This window comes from Boleophthalmus pectinirostris, unplaced genomic scaffold, assembly GCF_026225935.1.
Source record: "Boleophthalmus pectinirostris isolate CB_2022bp ecotype Guang Dong unplaced genomic scaffold, ASM2622593v1 HiC_scaffold_13, whole genome shotgun sequence".
Lineage (NCBI taxonomy): Eukaryota > Metazoa > Chordata > Actinopteri > Gobiiformes > Gobiidae > Boleophthalmus > Boleophthalmus pectinirostris.
In genome coordinates, this window is record NW_026571036.1 from 34,077,560 (window position 1) to 34,101,628 (window position 24,069).

The 24,069-nt window shown below is 37.5% G+C and overlaps 1 protein-coding gene across 1 annotated transcript; it reads right to left on the reverse strand.

The window, feature by feature from the left end:
• Positions 1-10,874: 10,874 nt before the first annotated feature.
• On the reverse strand, positions 10,875-23,721 carry gtf2a1 (general transcription factor IIA, 1). The gene is made up of 10 exons (XM_020927721.2): positions 23,541-23,721; positions 21,531-21,632; positions 20,447-20,615; positions 19,578-19,642; positions 19,021-19,096; positions 18,416-18,540; positions 17,586-17,690; positions 15,546-15,809; positions 14,065-14,154; positions 10,875-12,968 (listed from the first exon to the last, which is right to left on the reverse strand). The coding sequence occupies exons 1-10, from the start codon at positions 23,568-23,570 to the stop codon at positions 12,861-12,863; spliced, it is 1,134 nt and encodes a 377-aa protein (XP_020783380.1). The 5' UTR covers positions 23,571-23,721; the 3' UTR covers positions 10,875-12,860.
• Positions 23,722-24,069: the final 348 nt, after the last annotated feature.

Genomic DNA, 24,069 nt, shown 5'->3' on the forward strand with positions numbered 1-24,069 from the left:
AAATTTTAGCAATTGTAGAAGTAAGTAAACAATCTGTGATATTTTTTTCTTTCATTCTTAACATGTTTAGTGTTAGAAAAGTTAAATATATTTTTTTAAAAGTATACTACATATGAGTTAGAGTGATTTAAGTAAATGTTGCAAAAACGCAACACTGGGTTACAAAGGGTGCCCTTTTTACACAGAGAATCCCTCACCCCTGAGTGTTGAGCCAATAGAATGTGTGTGTGTAAAGTTGTGTACTATATACAATTGTATAATTTTGAAATAGAATCAGAGAACAATGTTAGTGAGAACTGTTTCCAGTGCTGTTTTCATCCTTCCACATTGTGGATAACCACAGTGTTACAGAAACAAGACAAACTTTGGAAGATTTGGCTATGGTTGAAGTCCTTCAGGGAGAAGTTTCTACAGGTGCTAGAAAAGCATAATTAATAAATTTTTATTTATTTACTATTATTTATTAATTAATTAATCATTACATTGCATTTATATAGCACCTTTCAAGATACCCAAAGTGCTTTACAGTTCATTATTCATTCACTCCATACTCAGCGGTGGTAAACTACTACTGTAGCCACAACTGCCCTGGAGGCTGCCAATCGGTGCCACCTGCCCGTCTGACCTCCACTGCATACACTACTTTCATACTAGGCAATGTGGGTGAAGTGTCTTGCCTAAGGACACAACGATGGGGTTTTTGCAACTGGCGCCCCACTGTGGCACCTGGAATTCACAGTGTCTCCCATCCAAGTACTAATCAGGCCCGGCCTTTCTTAGCTTCTGAGATCTGATGAGATCAGGCTTTGACAAGCCAGGATGGCCAAAACTAACTCCATTGATGAAATGATGATTCTTTTCAAGGGAAGGTTCAGTGGAATCAGGCAATATATGCGTGGTAAACCCCATTCTTGGGACTTTAAGATCTGGGCAAGAACAGGAATCTCCGGCATACTCTGTGACTTCGATGTGAACCAAGGTAGTGTGCAGGGTAAGCCTGCTAGGTCTAGCACCAGACCATGGCCTAATCTTCCAAACTTTGTCTTGCTTCTGTTCATCCCTAACACTGAGGTTGTCCACAAAGTGGATGGATGAAAGCAAAGCACTGGAAAAGGTTACAAGGCATCACATCAGCTATGGGGCCATGCCGTGTACTTAGTGCTGTTTTGTATTTTTTTTTTAAACTTTTTTTGTTTTGTTTTGTTTTTTTCAATTAAATTTATTCATTTTAAAATATGTTTTAATTTTATTGAGTGAGCAATAACTAATACAAAGTTGGCTTTTATTAAATGTGAAGTTTGTAATATTCGTAACCACTAAAGCCCAATGTTGCAATTTTGCAACATTTCCACAGATTCCTAAAAAAAAAGAAAAAACTAATTATTTTCTGTATTAGAGGCTTAGTACAAACATGTTAAACAAGGTAAAAAAAAAATTCATCCAGGAAATGAATGCTTGGGTCTCAGAGGGTTAAATCTGCGATCTCGGAAATCGTTGCCAACACAGACTGCATGACTTTTTGCTGATTGGCTGGTGCCCGAACTCGCACTTCTGGGGTTTTTGCGAACCATCTAGTGTATTCCGATTCCTGACCTAGTCGCTGGAGAGAAATGAAAGTGAGTGGAGGCACTTAGCCTGGCTAAGAGATGTTATTACTTTGCCTGGAATGTTCAACAGTATAACATAATTAAACTTTGCTATTTTGCATTTATTCATTAACAGACTTTACTTACTCAAAAATATCCTGAAAAATATGCAGATGGCTCGCTTTTCCACAGATCTGACCTTTAACTTGGCTTTGTATCCTTCTATATGATGATAGAAGATATGTTTAATGCCATACTATGGAACACTCCAGATAAAGCAGGTGGAGACAAGCAGGTGGCAGTTACACAAAGTCATTCATGTGTTTCAGCTTCATGTTAGGTGACATTTTGAGGTCTTTTCACTATTCAGAAGTTTTAAGTAGTTAATTGTTATGACAACTGCCCTAATTTCTTATCACTCTGAAACCCATGTACAGCAAACTGTAGTAAAATCCAGCAATTGTCTGTCTGTAATGAAATAGCAATCCAAAGTGCCATGTACTGCCTTTAAACCTATAATCAGAATCAAGCGTGTCAGATATTTTGCAGTGTTTTTGTCCATCTCCTGCACTCAGCTGGACCAGGAGAGCCCTTTAAAAGCTCAGGGCTCCTGTCTGTGCCTGGCTGCTCCAGTGAGGGCCCCTGTGCCTCTCCAAAGCTGCACTCATCTCATCACAGTGTAAGTGTCAAGGCCCCTCATCGTCAACGTCACACCGCGTTTACCCCGGGCGCCAGAGGAAGTCCGCACCAGAGCAGAGGAAGCGCCATAACAATGTGGAAACGGTCGCTATTGGATACTTATGTTATATGATTTGAATATTTTGCTAAAGTCATGCAATTTATTTAGAAGATAAGGGAAATATACAGGCCACTTTTCTCCTTTGCCTCTATGAACTCAAATAAGCAGGACACTTCTGGGAGGATTTAGTTAAGTTGTTTGAAAATGTGTTACGCATTATTAAAGATATCTGATGAGGCTGTCCACCGCCTGCTTGTCTCCATGGAGATGTTATTTCCTTGCGTGGAATGTTCCATAATATACTTGGCACTGAACTTTTATATTATGCTTTTATTCAGATTTATTTGAAGATGTTTTTTATTGCTGAAAAAAAATCCATATATAAAAGAAACATGCCTTCTTAGGGGTTTACCTCTCCACAGATCTAACTCGTAACTTGGCCTGGTGGCGTCTTTAGACTTCAGACTGATGACTACTCTCGCCAGTCTCCTATCATAAGACATTCAAAGTTCAAACTACATTAATAAATAGGCAAGATGAATAAAGTGTCTTGTCCAGGAACACAATTGCAGTCCTGAGTTGGCATCAAACTGACAACTTTTGGGTTTGAAGGATCACTGAGCCACTGTTGCCTTTTAAAATTTAATGTTGAAGTTTTTTACATACTTTGAACTTTACTTTTGTGATAGTTTCTACCTTCAGCACGATCTCTGGACAAAACTGGACATGTTTTTGGGACATTTGGTGAAATCGGAGCAGCGTGGTTGAGCGAGGAGGTCAGAGTGTAACATTAAAGATTCAGTGCGTTCCAGGGAACACCAAATCCCTGCATTATGATGTCACTGGCTGTATTTCACTGCCTGTGTTTCACTGGGCCAGTGAACATGGGGCTTAACATGAGAGCTGAACAGGCTGAGAGGCAGCTAAGCAAACAGCTCTTCAGACTTTTGGCCCATGCACCGGATATAAATTAAAGGAGAAAGATCCAGAATGATTCTTGCATTAAAGCTACACTACGTAATTTTTTTGATGGAGGGTCTGCCACATGCTTGTCTACATGGAGATGTTATTGCTTTGTCTGGAATGTCCAACAGTTTGGCATGGAGCTTATCCTTCTTGCATTTATTCCATTAACTGTAACTGTAATACATGTAAACAGGAATTCTTTCTGTGTTCGGACTTGCCTCTCCCCAGATCTAACCTGTAACTTAGCAATAACATATCCATAGAGACCATAGACCACTGTTTCCCAAAGACATGCATGTAAGTCTGTAATATACAGTTCTATCCATGGATCTGTGACCTTATCTCTTAACTCAACCTTAACTCTGCTTAACCTCTGGATAAGCATTTTGTCAGAACATCCTGTCCTCAGTAGGGCCAGTATGTATTTGCTTATTCCTTTCACTACTACATATATGTGTGAATTGGGATTTTCTGTGCTCACGAAAATGAAGACAGCACAAAAACAGACTGAATGCTGTGCCTGATCTGCTGTTGCAGTCTCCTCCTGCACCCCGGACTGGAACACGTTACAAAAACACAGACAGGCCCACCTGTCTTGTTAGAAATGTTGAGATGTTAAGACATGTTTTGTATAATTTCTAATCTTTTTTGTAATTATTTTACTGACTATTTTGTTCTAATATTGCTGGTTCAGTTGAATGTTGAAAAGAAAAAGAAATAGACTACATTTAATGTCAATTATGGATCCTTTTATTGCTGCTTCAATGACTGTTTTTCATTGTTTAAAACTGGAGTCATACTAATTGTTCAGAGAGACACGATCACCCAGTCAATAATAAAATATCCTCTTTAATGTTCAATAATGATCAAATCCACCTTTATTTTGTGATTTTCAAATAATGGTTATTGACTTGGGTCACAAAGTTTGGGAAACGTCATAGTCAGTAAAAGAAGTGGACTAAGTGAGTGTAACTTCACCAATAGTGTTAGGCTCCAGTCAAATGAAGCTCACAATAGCAAAATAAAAACACCAGGATCATGTAGAGTGGGTTAATACAAAAATTTCAAGACCAAAATAACGAGGCTCACTGCAGCAGTTATAGAGAGAAGGGTGACAATACTCCATACTTTTGAGCATTATGTTTCATTGTGGAGCTGAACTAAACTTTTCACAATGCTTAATAAATGTGTTTTTTTACTGGATTTCCTGGCCACAATATACACTAGATAACATTAGCAAGAGGCGTGATATTGCTGGCTACTATTATAAACATCACTGTGGACTGGAGATACAAAGGTCTCCTCCTAAAAGTCTTAAAAAATCATGAGTTTTCTTATCAAAATGTGCCTGCTGCTGATTACATTATATAGAAAGCAGCAGGCCCATAAGTGACAGAGTTAACCTTTCCCAGGGAGTTATTGCTTCAGTGGTGAGTTTATGCCACTGTTTTCTTTCTGTCGGACAAACAAACCAGCGCCAGGAAAGGTCAGAAATGAGACAAATCACTTCATCTGGATTCAACAACTTTAGGTCTATTTATTATCAAAAACTGCTGCTACAGGAGAAAAGTTATGTGGGCTATATGCAATCGGATACATATATTTTTTTGTTTAGAATATTTAGTTTTTATTTACGTAACAAAAACAAAACCCTCCCATACCCCACCCCTCTCTCTGCACTACAAAATGACATAAACATTACAAAATTAAATACTTATACTTGTGCCTTATTTTATTTCTTATGTATTACTATTAGTGATGTATCTGTAGGTCAATATATGCCTTTAAATATTGGGTTTGCCCCCCCCCTCCAATGTATATCATTAAACTTTGCATTCTTGCGTTTAGTCATAAAGAGGTTTTAATTGCTCAAAAATACCTTAAAATATGCAGTCTTAATGTGAGCCGGCTCGCTTCTCCACAGAGCTGACCTGTAACTTGGCTTGGTGGTGTCACGTGCTTGTATCCATGATAAGTTTAATGAACGCTAGAAAAAAACAAGCATCAATTGTCAGTCAAGTCCAATCTTATGCCATCTTTTTTTTTTTTTTTTTTAAATCAGATATGTACAGGCTTAATTTTTGTAGTCACTTGGGTTATCAAAATAGATGTATACATTTTTCTGACATGTGCTGGTGGATGCAACAGTAACCGAAATATCCTGATATCATATCATCCAATTTCTCACAATAATATCTTGGACTATCACAATATATCGAATTACAAGTCTCTTTGCTTAAATGAAGAGTTATGGTGCAGCAATAGACAGAAAAAAGACAGAGAGAACTACATAGACCATGATCCTTTGCTCCGTTTCAGTGTAAACTACAAGAAGAAATAACAGTTCTAAAACTTTTAAGTCTTAGTTCTTTGGATTAAGTTTTGGCATTTTAAGAGAAAAAAGTAGCATATTAACAGTTTTGTTTGCCTATAACAAAATATCGCAATAAATGTCATACCGTGAGATGTATATCGTGAAAATACTGAGATACTGAGAAAATACATACTGAGAGATTTGGATATTGTCACATCTTGAATCATGAGCCTTCCCATGATATCGCAATAAATATCGCTGTGAGGTTCATACGTGACGATATCGCACCGTGAGACTTGGATATCGTTACACCCCTAGTGGTAGCAATAATACTTTTTGGCAACTCTTGATAGATGTCTTCGCAAAATAATATATATCATATTTTTTGAATGTATCTCAGGAGATTTGGAAAGAAGAAGAACTTGGGAATTAATTTGTTAAGACATACAAACATACATTTTCTATGGGGGATTTTTTGGGTTTAGCCTAAATATTTTTAGTCCAAAGCGTGAATATTTACTATAATATAAGTACTATAAATGATTGTTATGATGCTTGTTTTGAACAGTCGAGATTTTGTAACTTGAAATAATAAATGAAGACGTTAACAATTTTGTGGTTCTTCAAATTTAAATTCTATTATTTGCTTTTTTCCTTGAACTGTGTGTGGCCCAAGTATTTGCTTTTCACAACTGATTTCAATGTTTTGTATTAGTTTTACAAATTTTTGGCAACTCCTAATAAAAGTCTCCCCCAATATCATGTTTCTGTGTATCCCAGAAGATTTACTGTTAATATGAAAAATGAATTAACTAAACAAGAAAATATAATATCAGCGATTTGGGGTTAAACTCACATTATTTCTTTGGATTTTGTTTAAAGGTACATTGTGTAACTTTTCTGGTGGAGGGAGATGGAGATGTATTAAAGCATGGTATTAAATCTTTCTATCATCATGAAGACCAAACCACACTGAGTTACAGGTCAGATCTGTGGAGAGACAACCCTGCTCACAGTCAGAATACCTGTTTTTTCTAGGTATTTTTGAGCTAAAAAAAACCCACAAAACTGTTTAATGTCATACTGTGGAACATTCCAGGCAGGCATATCCATAGAAACAAGTAGATGACAGACTCCCAAACCATAAAGGTGGACTATGTAACTTTTAAGTCCAAAGACTGACTCACTATAAATCTTCAGCCTGACCGGTACTTGCACTATAAATGAATTACTGCGATGCTTTGTTCTGAACACTTGAGATTTTGGAACGTGAAATTACAACGACCAAACGAAGAAGTTAACAATTTTTGCGGCTCTATAAAGTGGATTGTAAAACCTGAAGTATGATTTTCACGAGAGACCTGATATTTTTCAGACCAGCCCTCCACACCAGACATTCCAGGAGGGGCACCATCAGACTCTCCAGAGCCCCATTACGAGGCTCCGTCTGATGCCCACAAGGAGCTGGGGAACAGGGGGAGAGATTTCTATACAGTGCCTGGATAAGTGCTGCTAGTTAAAATTAAAGGGGGATTATGTAACTTTTCTGTTGGACGATCTGCCAGCTGCTTGTCTCTGTGGAGATGTTAATGCGTTGTCTAAAGGGACAGTTTGAAATTTTGGACATAGGACCTCATTTCCTAGTGAGCCAGAGTGTTGGAGACTTGTTGAGACACTTTTTTAAATATTCCATCCAGTCCTTGTATTTGCAGAGGTCACTGGTGCTAGGCTAGTGCATGTCAATGGCCATAGTTAGCCTGCCACAGTTAGCCATGTCCGAACGGCCCCCACAGTGGACTGTTTTAAGACTCGTCTTAGGACCCACTTTTATTCTCTGGCTTTTAATACAGCGTGAGTTGTGTGGTCCTCTGTGTCTTATATTTTATTATTTATTTATTTATTTATTGTTTTTATTGATTTTATTTTTTAGTACTGCTTTTATGTATTGATTTTATTATTTTTGTTCATTGATTTTATTATTATTACTTTTTTTTATTTTTCTATTAGCGTCTCTTAGTGTTTCGTTTTAAAGTAAAATGTTGCTTTATTATGTGAAGCACTTTGGAAACTGTTTTGTTTGTAAAATGTGCTAATCAAATAAAGTTGGATTGGATTGGATTGCCACTAAAACAGTCTTACCCACTCCACAAAACACCCAAAGCAAATCTATTATAACACCAGACTGTTGATGTGAATGTCTGTATTGATAGAATAATGTTTGAAATAAAACTAACCTTGCATCACATGAATCGTCCCAATATTGAGGGACTATTTTCTCATATATCAGTCTGCTGCTGCCAAGCTTTCAATCAGGAAGAACAACTCACTGCTGCTGCTCAGACATAATAAATGCAAAAGTTGGTTTTACTTCTAAAATTATTCTATCAACACAGACATTTACATCGACAGTCTTGTGTATTAATAGTTTTGCTTTGGGTGTTTTTAGTGGCAGGCTAACTATGGCCATTGACATGCACTAGCCTAGCACCAGTGACCTCTGCAAATACAAGGACTGGATGGAATATTTAAAAAAGTGTCTCAACAAGTCTCCAACACTCTGGCTCACTAGGAAATGAGGTCCTATGTCCAAAATTCCAAACTGTCCCTTTAAATTGATCAACATCCATGGAAGCAGGGAGGTGATAATGACAGGCCAAGTTGCAGGTCAGGTCTGTGGAGAGGAGAGTCCGCTCACGGTAGGAATGCATGTTTTTCAGGGTATATATGTGTGTGAGTGATAAAAATAACTGTTAATAAATCACTGATAAATTTAATGTCATACTGTTCCAGGCTAAACAAGAATAACATCTCCATGAGAAAAGTTACATAAAATGTTTTCCACCTTGATTAAATTGATTATTCAATACAGACACTTCAGAACCTCCAAAATACAGCCTTTTTTCCTCCTTTTAAATGCCCGTAGTGTGAAGTGTGACTGGGAGTAGGAGTGACAGCCAATCTCCATATTCAGTCATGGTTTAAAAGTCCTATATCATGCAAAGTCGAGCTGTTGTTTCCTCTTCCAAAACATACCCGTACTTTTCTTTCATTTCATTCACACATGCTTGACTCATCCTTTATTATTAATCTGTCTACATCTCCAAAGCTCAAAATGTTGTGAAGCGGTAGTTTTCATGTTAACAGCTAACTTTTACCTTTAGTTCAGCAGAGATTGGCAATTCCAGGGCTGAACTTCCATCCAAATTATTCTAGTAAAGGACTGTGGAGTTTAAAAACACAGTGGGGCATTTCCTGGATTATCACATGACATCACAAAGTGGAAGTTTGAGAGAAGAACTTGAACCTAAATATGCATATACAGCTCCAAGTATGTTTTTGATAAAGAAAATCATAACATAGATGAGAAAATAGTGTAATATGGGCCCTTTAAATTCTGCCTGAACTTTGAGCTGTAATAACTCCAAAGGAAACAGGCGTGGATTGAGTGAGTTTGAATTGAGTGAACTTGGATTTAGTGAGCTTGGGGTATAGAACTAAAGGAGGGACGGGGAAAGACCGCCTATGATCCAGCTGAAGGATTACAAAGGACTTTAGAGACAGATCTGCACTCTCACACAAACATTACAGCTACAGTAACAGGCTCAAAGCAAGGAAATGTAATATCTGTCCGAACTGTAGTGCTGTTATGAATGAATCTAAAGAAAAATATTAGTTTAATGATGCTTTTAAAGGTGTATTATGGAACTTTTCTGGCGAAGGGTCTGCCACCTACTTGTCTCTGTGGAGATGTTTCTTTGCCTGGAATAGAAACAATGACACCATCAGTCCAAGTTACAGGTCAGACCTGATCTGTGAAGAATGAAATAAATGCAGACAGAAGAGTTTAAAGCCTTACTGTGGAAAAATCCAGGCAAAACAATAACATCTCCAGGGTAACAAGGGGCAGATCCTCCAAGAAAAGTTACCTCTGTTTAAGCGATTTGCGAAGTGTGTACTCTCCATCAGAGGTGGGACCGAGTCGTTGTTTTGCAAGTTGCAAATAAGTCTCAAGTCTTCGACCACAAGTCCGAGTCAAGTCCCAAGTCAAAGACAGGCAAGTCCAAGTCGAGTCTTGAGTCACTGGCCCATAAGTCCAAGTCAAGTCCAAGTCGTCTGCTTTGAGCTCAAGTCATTTCACAACATAAAACAAAAGTACCAAATATAGCTTAGATTTTGTGCAATTTATGAGTTTTAAACTAAATTGTACTTAAAACGTCATGGTACATTTATGAATATTTATGTAAGAGTTGTAGTGTGCTTCAGTTACATCCAAAGTAACAGAGAAGTGGGAGAAACATGTTTCAGTTTGTTCCTGTAAAATTTAACACAACAAGTATCAACTGTAAAGTGAAAAGTATTTTCTAAAAAGATATATATTTTTAGGAGAAGTATCAAGTCTTCTCAAGTCACAGGCCTAAAGTTAAAGTCTGAATCAATTCCCAAGTCTCTGAGCTTCAAGTTGAAATGGAGTCCCAAGTCTTAGTCTATTTTATCAAGTCTCAAGTCCTAAAAATAGTGACTCAAGTCTGACTTGAGTCCAAGTTTCGACTTGCAAGTCCCCATCTCTGCTCTCCATAGATGATATATAAAAGTACTGAAAAAAACATTGCCTCTCTGTAACTGCTGCTGTCAAACTTGTCATTTTGGTCTTAAAATGTTCATATTAACCTGCTCTACGTGATCCTGGTGTTTTTATTTTGCTATTTTATAGATCAGTTTTCATTTCTAATATGGAACTATGCAATTATGTCCCTTTAACAGGGAGCCTCGATGAGCTTCATTTGACTGGAGCTGAACACTCTGGGTCACGTCACACTCCCTTCATCATCTTCTTTATACAGTCTGGTCAAATCTGATTTTTGAAGAATGAAATAAATGCTCGATAGGAGTTTAATGTCACACTGTGGAACAATCCAGGCAAAATAACAACATCTCCATGGTAAAACGTAGCAGATTCTCCTCTATAAGTTATCTCTGCGTCAGTGATTTTCCATTAAAAAAAGTATGTACTCTCCCAACCAGATGAATGAAAACAAGAGTCATATTTTACCAAACAAATAAACTTAAGTGCACAATTTGTGGGCCAATTCAGCTTAATCACCAGAGACCAAAATCTTGTTAACGGTAAAAATGATTCAAAATTCTCTATGCAAAATACCAAAATGTAGCACACTTTCATTTCAGAATTATATTAATGAGCTCCTACTTTGCCATTCTGAGCTACCACTGCTATTATTATTCCACACAGTAAACAAAGCAACGCAAAAGGTCAAAAAACACAGACTTTATTTCAAATTGCTGCATTGGGGCCACTAGAAACCAACGGCATAGACACACCAGCCCCTTCAGTTAAATTCACTTTGATAGAAAATATTCTCATTTAAAAGTCATGAATAAAATGAAAAGCAGAGAGGGAGAAGGACACAGTGGACAAAATGATTTAAAACACGGTCCAGCCAAAAACAAAACAAAAAAAAAGGAACACTTAGATTAGATAATTATAAGAGCACTGTTTGGTGCAACTTTACCAACCCTTTCAAATAATTATTACAACATTTGGAATAAATACAACACTCGTCTCATAACACATAAAAACTAACTGTTGTGTATTCGCAGATTATTGTGCAAGAAGAAGAAAAAAGGTAGTGACGCGGCATTCACACAAAATACAAGCCATCCTTCAACGCGTGGACTGATTCACGATATTGACAAAACTACGGTGGCCCGGAGGCGAGACAAGTCACAGCAATTAAATGTGGAACTGCAAAAGTCAAACGTAAATCTCAATTAAACAAGAAAGTGTTTCGTGATCCGAATTTGTTTTCCATTTTGATCATGGATTTTATCATTTTGAATTGTCTGGAATTTCAGATTAGCAATTTAGTTTTTACTTTTGTTGTTTTTTAGTTTAATTTTTTATTTTATTTTATTTATTTTTTTCTACCCATGTTTTAGTGAGTATATTGTTTGTCAGAAGTAGTGTAAATTTCAGATTATTATTATTAGTTATTTATTAATTTATTTTAATTTTTTACTTTTATTTGTTTTCTTCTTCTTATTTATTTTATTTTGCTTTTGTCTATATTTTGTTGACTATAAGTAGTGTACATTTCTAAAATTGTGCATTGTAAATCGTCTTGGCATTCTCTTTAGATGTTGTGCTTTGATATTGTTATTGCTTTCCTAAATTAATGTTTGGAAATTTAATTCATTAAATTAATTTAATCAGGAAGGCTTTTTGTCTCCCTGAAGTATTTGTTTTATAATGCGTTTGGTTAATTTGTCAATTTCAGATTATTATTATTTGTTTATTATTATTATTTTGCAATGCTTTTTAGTAATTAGTTGATGTGTTTTGTTAATTTGCCAATTTCAGATTATTATTATATATATATTTAGTTTTTTGTTGGGTTTTTTGCAATGCTTTTTAGTAATTAGTTGATGTGTTTTTGCTCTAATTGTTATTGTGCTTTGTGAATCTGCGTGACTTTGTCCCTCAGGTCCACCATAACAAAGAGTGCAAGCACAAAGACGAGACACAGCAAGGAGTTGTACAGTTTCAAGAATTTTCTGAAATTTTTCTGACGATGGAATGGAGCTCCAGAGAAGGTTAAAACTAACTTTGGATACGCGACATCTGCTAAAAAAATATTAAAATGATCTAAATTTGGACTGTTATTTTAAACCTTCATTCAACATTTATTAAAAACGAGAACTACATAAAACACTCTGAAGCACCATTTGTACACACAAACGAAAATGAAACTGGAAAAAAAAAAAAAAAAGGCCAAAAATGACTGGCTGTTCTAAAGGCAGCAAACTTTGACTGGATGGCACTAAGTAATGAGACTTCACTGTTAATCCAGCCAACCAAGTACTAGCAGTGCATTTTGAAGCATTTTCAACTACAGGCTTTGACCTATTCTGCAGTTTTGAATAGGTCCGATTGTTCTGGTCCACTGCCCCGGAGTTAAAATGTTTACTATGCTTTCTATGTGTGTATGAAGGAACATGTGAGGAAAACTAACAGCCGGATAGAGGCATAAATCTCCCCCAAAGCTTTCAAACAAACCCGGATTTTTAGACTTTTTTTTTTTTTTTTACAGTATCTTAAGAGTCTTTTGGGTTTGTCTTACGCTCCAAAAATATGTCCCTGTCTTGATCACAGGATATGGAAGAATATGAAGTGTCTGTTAACTGGAGATCGGAGTTTTTCGTCAGTTCAGTCTCCTTTCTGTTGTGTAATTTCGCAGTTTCACCACTCGGCGTCCCCAATGGCTTTGGAGAAAACGTAGTCCCTCCCATTGAGGTTCATGATCCCGTCCTTCAGGTGGAATTTCCATTTGTTCTTACTTCTGTGAATCTGGAGAGGAAATGAAGAGTGGGTGTTTTAAAGGGACACTGGGACACACTTTCAGACAGACGGACTTCAAATGGGAGATAGAATAACAGATGTGAGCATATCAAATGCATTGACACTTCATTTTCCAGATTATTAAAAAAAACATTATCTTAGGGCTGTGCGATTTATCATTTTTTATTGAAATTGAGATTCAGTCATTTGAAATCGTCAATGATCAGCTTGGGTCTTTTAGGCAAGATTTATTTCTCTATAATTTATTCAGTGTTTTAATTTATACTGTGCCTACTCTGTGCCACACTTTGGAGACTTTGTGTTGGTAAAATCTGGTATACAAATAAAGTTAGATTGGATTGGCGATGTCAACCAGCAATCCTCCATCAGTAAAAGCATTTGGTTGGGAGTTCAGATTTTGGAAGTGGAACTTTTACTTAAATTTAAAAAAATATATCAAAGTCTGTGTGGTTTATGTTGTATTTGTATTTATTTCTTAAAGGGACAAAGCATATTAAAAAGACAAGATAATGCAAAAGAAACTCATGTACTTGTAAATATGCAGAATTGTAGCCAAAGTTTACTTGAATAAAAAAATTGGGATTGATCAATGAGGGAAAACACTTAAATATTTCCCCTACATCAGCATCTATTCATATAAAAAATGCAAATGGTGTGTCCTTAATTAAACTTATTAAAAACACCTCTTGAATAGTGTATTGATTCATTAATGCTTGTTCAAGTAATACATTATATTTTGTCCTACTGAGGTGCTCCAAAAAGTTCGGGCTCAATTTGTGACATCGTTGGGTGATAATCCCAGAATTAGCCACACACCACCGCCACATTCTGATCTGAAATGTAACTTTAAAAGAAGGCGGCTATTGTTTTAAACTTCATTTGAACAACTTAACATGGCACTTTGTATCAGGGCTGAGTTACTTGTACTCTTTTTACATACAGTTTTCAGCCATAGGGAAATTACACACTGAATAATGCATCAAGTATAACCCTAAAGGCAGTTTGTTTCATATTCACTTTTTGACAGTGGTTCACATGAGGTTACAGGGGAAGGCAGAGATGGGGGTCAAAGGTCGTGTCTTACCTTGTCATACTGGCACACTACTACATTCTCTGTATCAAACAGCTCCTGGTCCTCTTCGTCGCTCACATCATCCTCACTGTTCAGAGGCTCCTAAAAAGGAAGACAATCAAAATGCATGAGGTCAGAAATCACATACCTCTCTGTCTCATTCAAACGTACTAGCTCATGCTCCAGGCTACACTCTGCCTTAAAAGGTTCTTTTCATGAATAAAAGGTGCACTATGTCACTTTTCAGGTGGAGGATCTGCGAGCTGCTTTGCATGGACAGCACGGATCTTATGAAAAATCAAGCACCCAGCACCAAGCATTTTTAAAGATCCCACAGTGTGCTTGAGCCTGTATGTAATCATAATATATGACACTCTTGGATCATTGTTATAATTTGGACAGTTCAAATCACAGCTTTCATCAACAACTTAAAACAAGTCCGCTGACTTCCATGTTAGAAAACTGTAGCACCCAATGGAAGCACACAATGCCACACATAAGTCATCACAACAAAGAGTCGGCAACTCCTTTGGATAACTGCACATCACTAGCCTGATTGATCAGATGTTTCACTTCTGACCTCGCAGTGGTAGGATTTGTTCGCTCAACAGCAGATGTGTACTTTTTTCATTTAATCAATCGATTAAATGTTGGTCGTGATGTATGTAATGCGCCACTAACGGGGCTAACTGCTATATTAAGCTTTCCCCAAATCCCGTAGGAAGAAGGACAATAACGTCTTTCCCCTTGATTAAATTCACCAAACATTCTCTTTGTTCTGGCTTTAAACTTTCAATCTCGGGAATCGTTGCCAACACAAAATGTATGGCTCTTTGCTAATTGGCTGGTGCCCAAACTTGCTCTTCCAGGGTTTTTGAGAACCGTCTAGTGTATTCCGATTCCTGACCTAGTCACTGGAGAGAAATGAAATTGAGTGGTGGTACTAGGAGGTACTAGGAGGTACTAGGAGGTACTAGGAGGTACTAGGAGGTACTAGGTGGTACTAGGTGGCACTATCACGCTAGCAAGCAGCGGATTTTTTTCATTTGTAGCAAAATGACAACAAGAATAAAACTGAAGAAAGAAGTAAGCACAAAGAAATGGGCGCATGCCAGAGGTGGTGAAAACGGGAATTGATCAGCAATATGGTGTCTTGAAGAAAATCGATTAAAGATTACTCAAATATGCATGAATCACTCCAAAAACAGCTTAGAGAGGCTAAACTATGAGAAACTATAAAAGCTCTGAAGAGTTGATTTCACATAATAGCTTTTCCTTAACAATACATTTCCTTTTCTATGATTCTAAGACTACAGGTGACACTACAGGAAGCATAACAGGACGTGTTATGTACAACAATTGTATTCCTTAGCACATTTTTAGGCCATAATCAACAAAATTAGACTGTAGAGATCCACCATTACTCTCTGATAGGAATCACTGGCTCATCCTGTTGTCGTTAAACTAGTCATTCGATTATTCAGATTCCTCACCTCCTCCACCTGTCCGTCCTCGGCTCCATCTTTGTCCTTCTCCTCCTCTTCATCTTCATCGTACTCTTCCTCCTCATCCTCATCTTCCTCCGAGGACGTGTCTCCTGCCCCGTCCACCTGGAGCATCATGGGAGGCTGCTGTGTCTGTGTCTGGGGCTGGGAGGGGGCCACCTGCGGAGCGCCCTGGACCTGCTGCACAGACTGGACCTGAGCTGCTGCGGTGGGCTGCCCGGGCTGAGGGGCCATGGCCGCTGCCTGCATCACCTGAAATCAGCAGAGGGGATAACAGAGGGTTTCAATATGAGACTGTAAAGGTTTGTGTCATGCATGTGTAACTCAGGAGATGGTGTTGAAAGGGTCTACTATATTGAGCTTTATTCTGATCTATGTTATAATATTTCCTTATCAAAAACATACCCAGAGTTGTGTTTTGTTTCATTCACACACAAATCCTGAATATTTAGGTCAAGTTCTTTTCTCAAATGAAAAACACACCTTCACTAGAATCATTTAGATGATTTCAGTCCTGGAATTGCTGTTACGGCCCCAGGACTTCAGTTGTAATTTGTTTTGTGTGATTTTAATTATTTTGCTGGCTGTCCTGATTCCTGCTGTGGGAGCCCTGGCCCGTGATTGGTGGGGCTTGTCTACGCCCACCTCACCTGCAGCCACTGCCCCCACTTTAAGGAAATTCTCAGCACCTGTTCGGGGCTGCTGGACTTGGTGGCCAGTCTGCCATTTTGTGTTTGTGTTCATGTGTGTGTAGTTCTGCATTGTGCCTTCTTTTATTTGATCACTCAATTCTGTTTGTGGGCTTATGTGGTTTACTTTGTTTGAGTTTTGTGTGTGTTCCTTACCACTTGTTATTGTTTAAGCCTGCGTGACCTGTTTTGTGGCACAAAACTCCTCTGTTAATTCTGTTGTTTTGTTTCTTACTTTAGGTTATTTTCTGTATATTTTAGTCTGTTTTGTTAATTTACCTTTTGCACTCCTGTTAATTAAACATTATTTAATTTATTCCATTTTCATTCTTGATTATTTTTGTTACTTCCCTGACCTCAACGAGCTGGGTCGTAACAATTGCCCATCTCTAATGAACAAAAGGTAAAAGGTAGCTGTTAACTACCACTACATGACATCACAAGGTGGAACACAGTATTTTGGAAATGTAGACAGACTATTAATAAAATAATAAAAACGGATAACTCAAATTTGTGTGACTGAAGCAAAACAACTGTGGGTATGTTTTTGAGGTGATAACAACTGTCTAAAAGCTCACAAGAGTCAATTTTGCATAATATAGGACCTGTATTTGAGTAAAATTTCTCTTGCCCTAGTACAGATTTATTGTATAAGCAGCTCTTGAGGTCAAAATAAGTCTGCTGTGTCTGTCTGTATCCAATTCTAAAGTGTTTTCTTGTCTATGAATCAGTAAGTGCCAATATTAGTTCACTAATTTTACAGCAACAGCAAAATTCCGCTCTGGACTTGCATAAATTAAGTGAGGAATAACTTTGGATCACTGCGAATTGCTTAAAATTAACTAGTTCTGTTTTTAAGACCGTAAAAATCGGGTGCAGCATCTTTACCATGGTGATTTTGTAAAATAATAAACACACTGGTTCTCAAAGTCAATTACTCATTCACCCTTTACACTCAATTGTGGGAAGCTATGACCACAGCTGCCCTGGGTCTAACAAGTGTGGTTGCCTGTAGCCTCCATTTCACCGACCACTCACACACCACATTCATACATGGACGAAGTGAATAAAGTGTCTTGCTCAAGAACACAACAGGATACACATTATAGACACATGACCGTATTCTATAAGCCTGTAGTTTTGCATTTAATTTGGCGGACAGTGATCTAGTCCACTGCATGTTCTTTGCGTCGCATGACTGAACAAATACAGCAGGACAACAGACTTTAGAGCTATACATCATCAGTTCCGGATTTGTGGATACATGGCCCCAATCTAAGGATTTTTCAGATTAAGTTGTTCTAAAGTAAAGTCTGTGCAGTGAGTTTAAAGTGCTGACCTGTGCATTTCCTTGGACTTTGTTTCCTGGAGCTAAGACGATCTGCTGTGGCTGGATGATGACTCCAGTCTGCTGGGGCAGGCCTCCCTGGATCGGGGCCAGGACCTACAGCAAAACACATTATGGCCTTTTAGATAACACATTAGTTATTCTGCACAGCCAGACCAAGACCCGGGATTTCATTATCAAGTCTGAGCCACTTCCTAATCATATTCAATACAAGAACAGAATCCTTCATACATTCATAATGATACTAGGAGAGGGATGTTATACAAAATTGTGAGGGGTTCCACAAGGGTCTGGCTTTGGACCATTTTATTTTAATTTCAAACTGGATGTGAGCAGCCACATTTAACCATTAATAGCTTTTATAAAAGTAAGTTTTATCTTTCACACTGGGAGAATTGTGGACTAGTTTAATTTTTATCATTATAAAAGTTATCATTGGAGATTAGGGCCCATTTACAGTGTTCGATCCTGCTGGGTGATATGACAAAAAGAGAATAAAATTGACATTTTTTCATAAAACTTTGATCATGATTTTCTATTCAGTTTTATTTTGACATAGAACGAAATATTCTGTGTTTTTGTTTTAAATGTCAATTCAGTCTTTATTAAAAGTCAAATTTCTTTCAATATATGAACTCTGATCCAAACCACATGCTTTTACTGAATGAATTTGCTGTAGACCTCTTGATTAAAAAGGCCCAACCATATTATTAACACATATTATTAACAACTGGCAATGACCTAAGCTCACTCTCATATTATCATATTAGTTTTTGATATGATTAGCTGATCTTAAATTCATATCTGCATGTTTTCATTACCTGTTGAATGACCGGTGCCTGGACTCCTCCGGGCTGCATCTGCTGCTGGAGGAGGATGGGCTGCTGAGGCTGCTGAATGATGTACTGAGCTCCATTAGCTGCACGAACCACTTGAAGGATCTGACCTGAAATATTTTAGAGATGAGAAATTATTATGTTATCTTTCAGGTATTTAGTACTACCACATAATCTACATAACCTAGTCGTGATTTTAAGTTTTTTAATTATAAACAGTTTTAAAATGGTTTAATAATAGAAGAGTAATTCACTTCCTGTTCCAACATACAGAACTGTTGAGCCTCTTTGGTAGAGTGACTAGTGGTATAGAGACTTTACTGTGACCTTCATTTACCCTTTTTATTGTTGAAAATTGGCTACAAGACATTTTCAAATCCTACATGTACAACACTAAGTATGAAAACAGATTTATTTTTTATTTTTTTTGAGCATTCAAGCCACAAATGCAGGAAATTACTTATTCAAACATGCATGAATAAAACTATATACAACACTGTAACATGTTTAAAACCTCATTCATTTTGCATAACATGTACATAACAGCTAAAACTATAAGATTTAACCAATTTTCCAATGTATTTTCTTACCTTGGCTGGTGATGAGCTGTTGGTACGGGGTAACACCTGTGGGCAAAGCCAGAGTTGCTGCGGTGGCTGCTGCACTCTAGTGGACAAAACAAAGAACTGCATTAGGCACAAAATTGACCCACATGATTAAACTACACAGTTATTCTGGCTGTTTAGTACACTCAATGCCTAGGGGACAAGTATATCACCATTTGAAGGCAATTAAAAAACATCAACTTAAGAGGTGTTTAACTTAAGTGGACATCTCCAGAGAAGCATAATTAAGAAGCTATTTAAATTACCATATTATATTCTTATGTCCCTTGGCTTGTGGAGAAAAAACGCTTTGTAATTATGTAAATATTCAGCCTCCCACTACAAGCTTCAGCCATAGCAAAAGGTTATTTTAGGTGATGGCGAGAAAGAAGTAAAAAGCCAATATGACCTTACTCCCCAAAAGAAATCAATGCATTTCCTGGTGTGAATCGGCTTGTATGTGAATGTGTATGAGAATCCAATTTCAACAGACTTTAAGCTCTGAGAAACAAGGGTCAATGTAGAATAATATTTAAACTCACCATCCCCGTTGCACTCATGTGTTGAAGAATCTTTGAATCCTGAACAATAACTTGCTGCTGGGGCGCTGTGGACAAAACCAAATATTTATGATCATGAATGCTACAATAGTGTATGGGATTATTAAAATATTGTGGGGAGCCTTACAGTATTATAAATAAGACAACTTTTTCTTTGTTCTTATCTGTTCAGTCACTTACGTTGTTCACATACCAGTATACTTTCTACGCCATCATGATTGTATGAGGGTTTTAAAAAGGAGAAAAAATGTAAACATTAACATCCCAGATCTATTCAGAATGTAGATGGCATTAGAATTTAGAAGTACAGTTATAATGTTCATAATTTTCAATCTGTCTTGTTTGTTATGATCAGGGAATTAATACTGAATCTACTGTTTTTTGTTTTAATAAGAAAGAGTACAATTAAAAGTTGTGATTGATCATGAGGAAAAAAATATAATGAATATAATATAATACATAAAATATAATAATATATATATATATTTGTTGTATTGACTGCCCCCATTTCAAGGAAACTAGAGTATCAAATAATAAAGCACCATTGCCTTACCAATGTTCATTATCTTCTGGGTCAATATATAATAGTTAGAACAATATATTTTAGGCATCAATATTTATCATGTGCATATTTATATTGCACTAGTGGAGAGGTTTCTGCTATTTTTAATGCAATACAGTAACATCTGAGTGGTAGAGGGATGAAAAAGTCACATCCAGGACAAATTATTCTAGTTTCAGTGCTATTGTTTATCGTGATATTTCTCTGTAGAAATATATCATGCTTCAAAATGTGTTATCGTGACAGCTCTGGTTGAATCCAATGCACATGGGTTTGCAGTAGCCTGTACCTTGTTGCTGCTGCGTGGGCAGGATGACCGGTTGGGCCTGGGCTGTGGTCACCTGTGGATTGGAGTGAACGTGTTGGACCTGCTGTTGCTGCTGAGCCTGGAGAGCCGCCTGCTCCTCTGTGTGGAAGCCCTCCACCGCCTTCGACTGCAGTAGCTTATTCTCCCACAGCTGAAGATCACATGTACACACAATAAAGACACTCATCCACACTCCCCATGTGCAAAAAAAACAAACAACTGACAATATCCCTTTAAAACCACATTTCATTAACAGTTCTATATTACACAAACCTAACTCTTGATGATGGTGATATTTTAGCCATGTTATAATATTTCAAAAATCAATATATGCAAAACATACCTGAAGTTGTGTTTCGTTTCATTCACACATGTTTGAGTAGACTTTTATTATTAGTCTGTCTACCTCTCCAAAGCTCAGAATGCTTGTTTCACCTTGTGATGTCATGAAGCAGTAGTTTTCAAGTTAACAGCTACCTTACACCTTTTGCTCAGTAGAGATTGGCAATTCTAGGGCTGAAATCGTCCAAATGATTCTAGTGAAGGTGTATGGAGTTTAAAAACACAATGTAAAACTTCCTGTATTTCCACATGACATCACCAGTGTTTTCAGTTTGAGAGAAGAACTCAGCCTTAATATGCAGAGGGTGTGAGTTAAACACGTGTGAATGAAACAAAACACAACTCCAGATATGTTTGGATTATGATGTGATGATGATGATTATTATTATTATTTATTTAGTCATTTTATTACTATTAGTCTAATTCTGTGCTCTAGGTCTACCAATAATATTAGAAATTCTTTATAGTCAAACCTCTACTTCAGTATCATTTTCTGTTTTATTATTATGGTGTTCTTAGGTAGTAATGATATATGTAAAGAATTCAATTGCAAAAACCCATATCGCCTGTAGGCTATTATTACTTTTTATATTACACACAAATATAATAAAACAGCATGCATTTGTGTCTGCACTTGAACTCTTTTCATTTGGTTTCAATAATACAGCCCATTTCACATCTGCAAATATATCAGGTTGAAAATAATTGTGTTAGAGTGATTTACCGTTTTGAGCTCCAAGAGCACTTGTTCATCCACTCCTTCGTCCAAAAACAGCTCTCGTACTTCAGTGATGACATCTTCAATCACCGACTTGTACAGCTTAGGCTGCAAAAAATACATCAAATCACATGTTATGTTAAAGATGCAGAGGAGGGTCTGTCAAATGCTCGTCTCCATGGAGATGTTATTGCTTCGTATGGAATGTTTCACAGTATGGTATTAAACCTTTCTATCTTCATGGAGATCAAATCAGACCAGTTACAGGTCATATCTGTGGAGAGGCAACCCTGCTCACCCAGAATGCCTGTTTTTCTAGATATTTTTGAGCTATAAAACCATCTGTAATTGAATAAATGTAAGGCAGAGCTGTTTAATGCCATACTGTGGAACATTCCAAGAGGTTCAATGACATATCTATAAAAACAAGCAGGTGGCAGACTCCCAATCACAAAGTTTAACCACATTACACTTAATATAAATATATAATTGTGTTAATTGTAATACTTTACAATACAAACAACTATTTCTATATATAAAAATAAATGATAAATAAATGAGCAAAACTGAATAACGTATGAAAATGTATTGTTTGTCCTTCAGAATACATTACAATAACAAATCATGCTTTCTATTAAAATTCAAGAGGTAACAGTAGTAGTAGTATTAGTGTAAGTATTGTTTACATGTGTTAGGTCTATTTATGTAAGTAATATAGTGCATAACCCACTACTGCAGCATATGAGTAAACTTGTGTAATTTGTTACTACCATTTTAAATGACCATAATAGCTTGTCCAAATACATTTGTAAACTACACTACATTCGACCTTTAAAGTAGCATGGGATAATCCTGTAACACAATACCAAACAGCCTAGAGCTATTTCTGGACAGTCCTGCGCTCTGACCATCAACGCTGCAGCTTAATAATACGCTGTGTTTAAGTCTTGCGCTTGCACCACACTGCTTTATCTCAACCAAAACAACAAGCGGCTATAACGCGTCAGTTTACACCACAGACTGTACAAAGCGTGGATTTAAAGCGACACTGAGGAACATTTCAGGACAGATCCGCACTGCGCTCCCTACACCGTGCGCTGTCCCACTGTCCACTGCGCGCTCTCGGCCGCGTCTCTCCCTCCCTTCGGTCCGACTCCACTATTTAAAGCGGAGTGCTGTTTATAAGCGGAGCCGGTGACGTAGCGCGGAGTAGCACCTTCCCATCCCGGGCAAAGCTATATTAGAGAGGCAATATGGCCGTATAAAACCAGGCAGCGGAAAAGAGGAGGGCCAGAGACGAGAGGAGAGGACAGAAGGAAGCCATTTTACTGAGCGGGGAACTGCGAGCCTCAGAGTCGCGTACAAAGCCGATTTTTATCACACTTTGGAGGACTATTTCAGCCTTATTGCGCACGAAACCAGGGCCTATCGTGTCGTTATTGCGTGGGAAATGGCAAATGTTATATAGGATTGACGGAAGTTGTGTTTTTTGGGAGAGTTGTCCTGCTTTCTGTTGTGGAAATGGTGGACAATGATAAGGCAGACTGAAAAAAAATACCACACGTCTTCTGGCTATGCTTGTTTCAAACGCGATTTTAAGCTACATGGATAATGTAAGTGCTTTGCGAACATCTGTAGTTAGACACCTTTGACAAAAGACCTGCAAACTAGTCTAAATAAATAAAGTGTAGTAAAAGCACAAACTATTTAAGACCGTTGCCAAAAACAAGGTGAAAATCTGCCTTTCGTAGACTATGAAGCAAAGTCGTGGCGTTGTAGGCATGAGTTAATATTTACACTGAATAAAGCTTCCAGTGTTAGTCCACAGATCAGCCTAAAGAGAAGTAGAACCAGCTGAAACTCACTAAAATGGCAGATAAGACCTTGTTTATTAAACTGCAGTGCTTGCAAAGGCATATTTACTTCACTGTACCAGTAAGAGCCAGCTTTCCATCATGTTTCCTCAAACTTTACCCCATCCCCTGCAGTGCACAGTCCTTAGAGATTGATCCTTACCACTGGGTTCGAGTTAGCCGAGCTCGCCATTATTTGCGTAGTGTCAAAACCACACGGAAATAGGCGAGAAATAAAAGCCAAAAATGACCAAAAAACGACTTAAATCAGCTGGGCACGAGCCTCTAAAACAGCCGGCATCACGTTTGTAAATAACACAGTTTTAACGGTCTTATTTACAATCCCGGGCTGCGACTCCCCAGCCGTCCTCCGTTCGCCGTCGTCCTGCTTTATATACTGAGCGAGGAGCTGCGAATGCGCGAGACATAGGGCAGGGTCAGACCGCACTTCTCGCGAGATTTCACCAATATTATGAATCACCTGTCTCTGAGGATGCTGGGAAATTGAGTTCAAATGAAGGATTAGCGGTTTGAGTTGATCTGACCAATGGATCTCGCCAGTGTTTTCAGCGCATTATAAACAAACTACTGCTACTATGGTACATGTAAATAGACATTAGGATATTCAATATAGGTACATAGGTATAAATTAATTATTATTTTAGAGAATATTGTAATATTTCCAATTTTAT

What these genes read in the sequence shown, in the direction of transcription:
- gtf2a1 (XM_020927721.2), bottom strand. Translation starts at nt 23,570, where the DNA reads ATGGCGAGCTCGGCTAACTCGAACCCAGTG. An exon ending in TGCTCTTGGAGCTCAAAACG is followed by an intron (nt 20,616 to 21,530) that starts GTAAATCACTCT and finishes TGTGATCTTCAG; the next exon opens with CTGTGGGAGAATAAGCTACT. An exon ending in AGGCACCGGTCATTCAACAG is followed by an intron (nt 17,691 to 18,415) that starts GTAATGAAAACA and finishes GTTTTGCTGTAG; the next exon opens with GTCCTGGCCCCGATCCAGGG.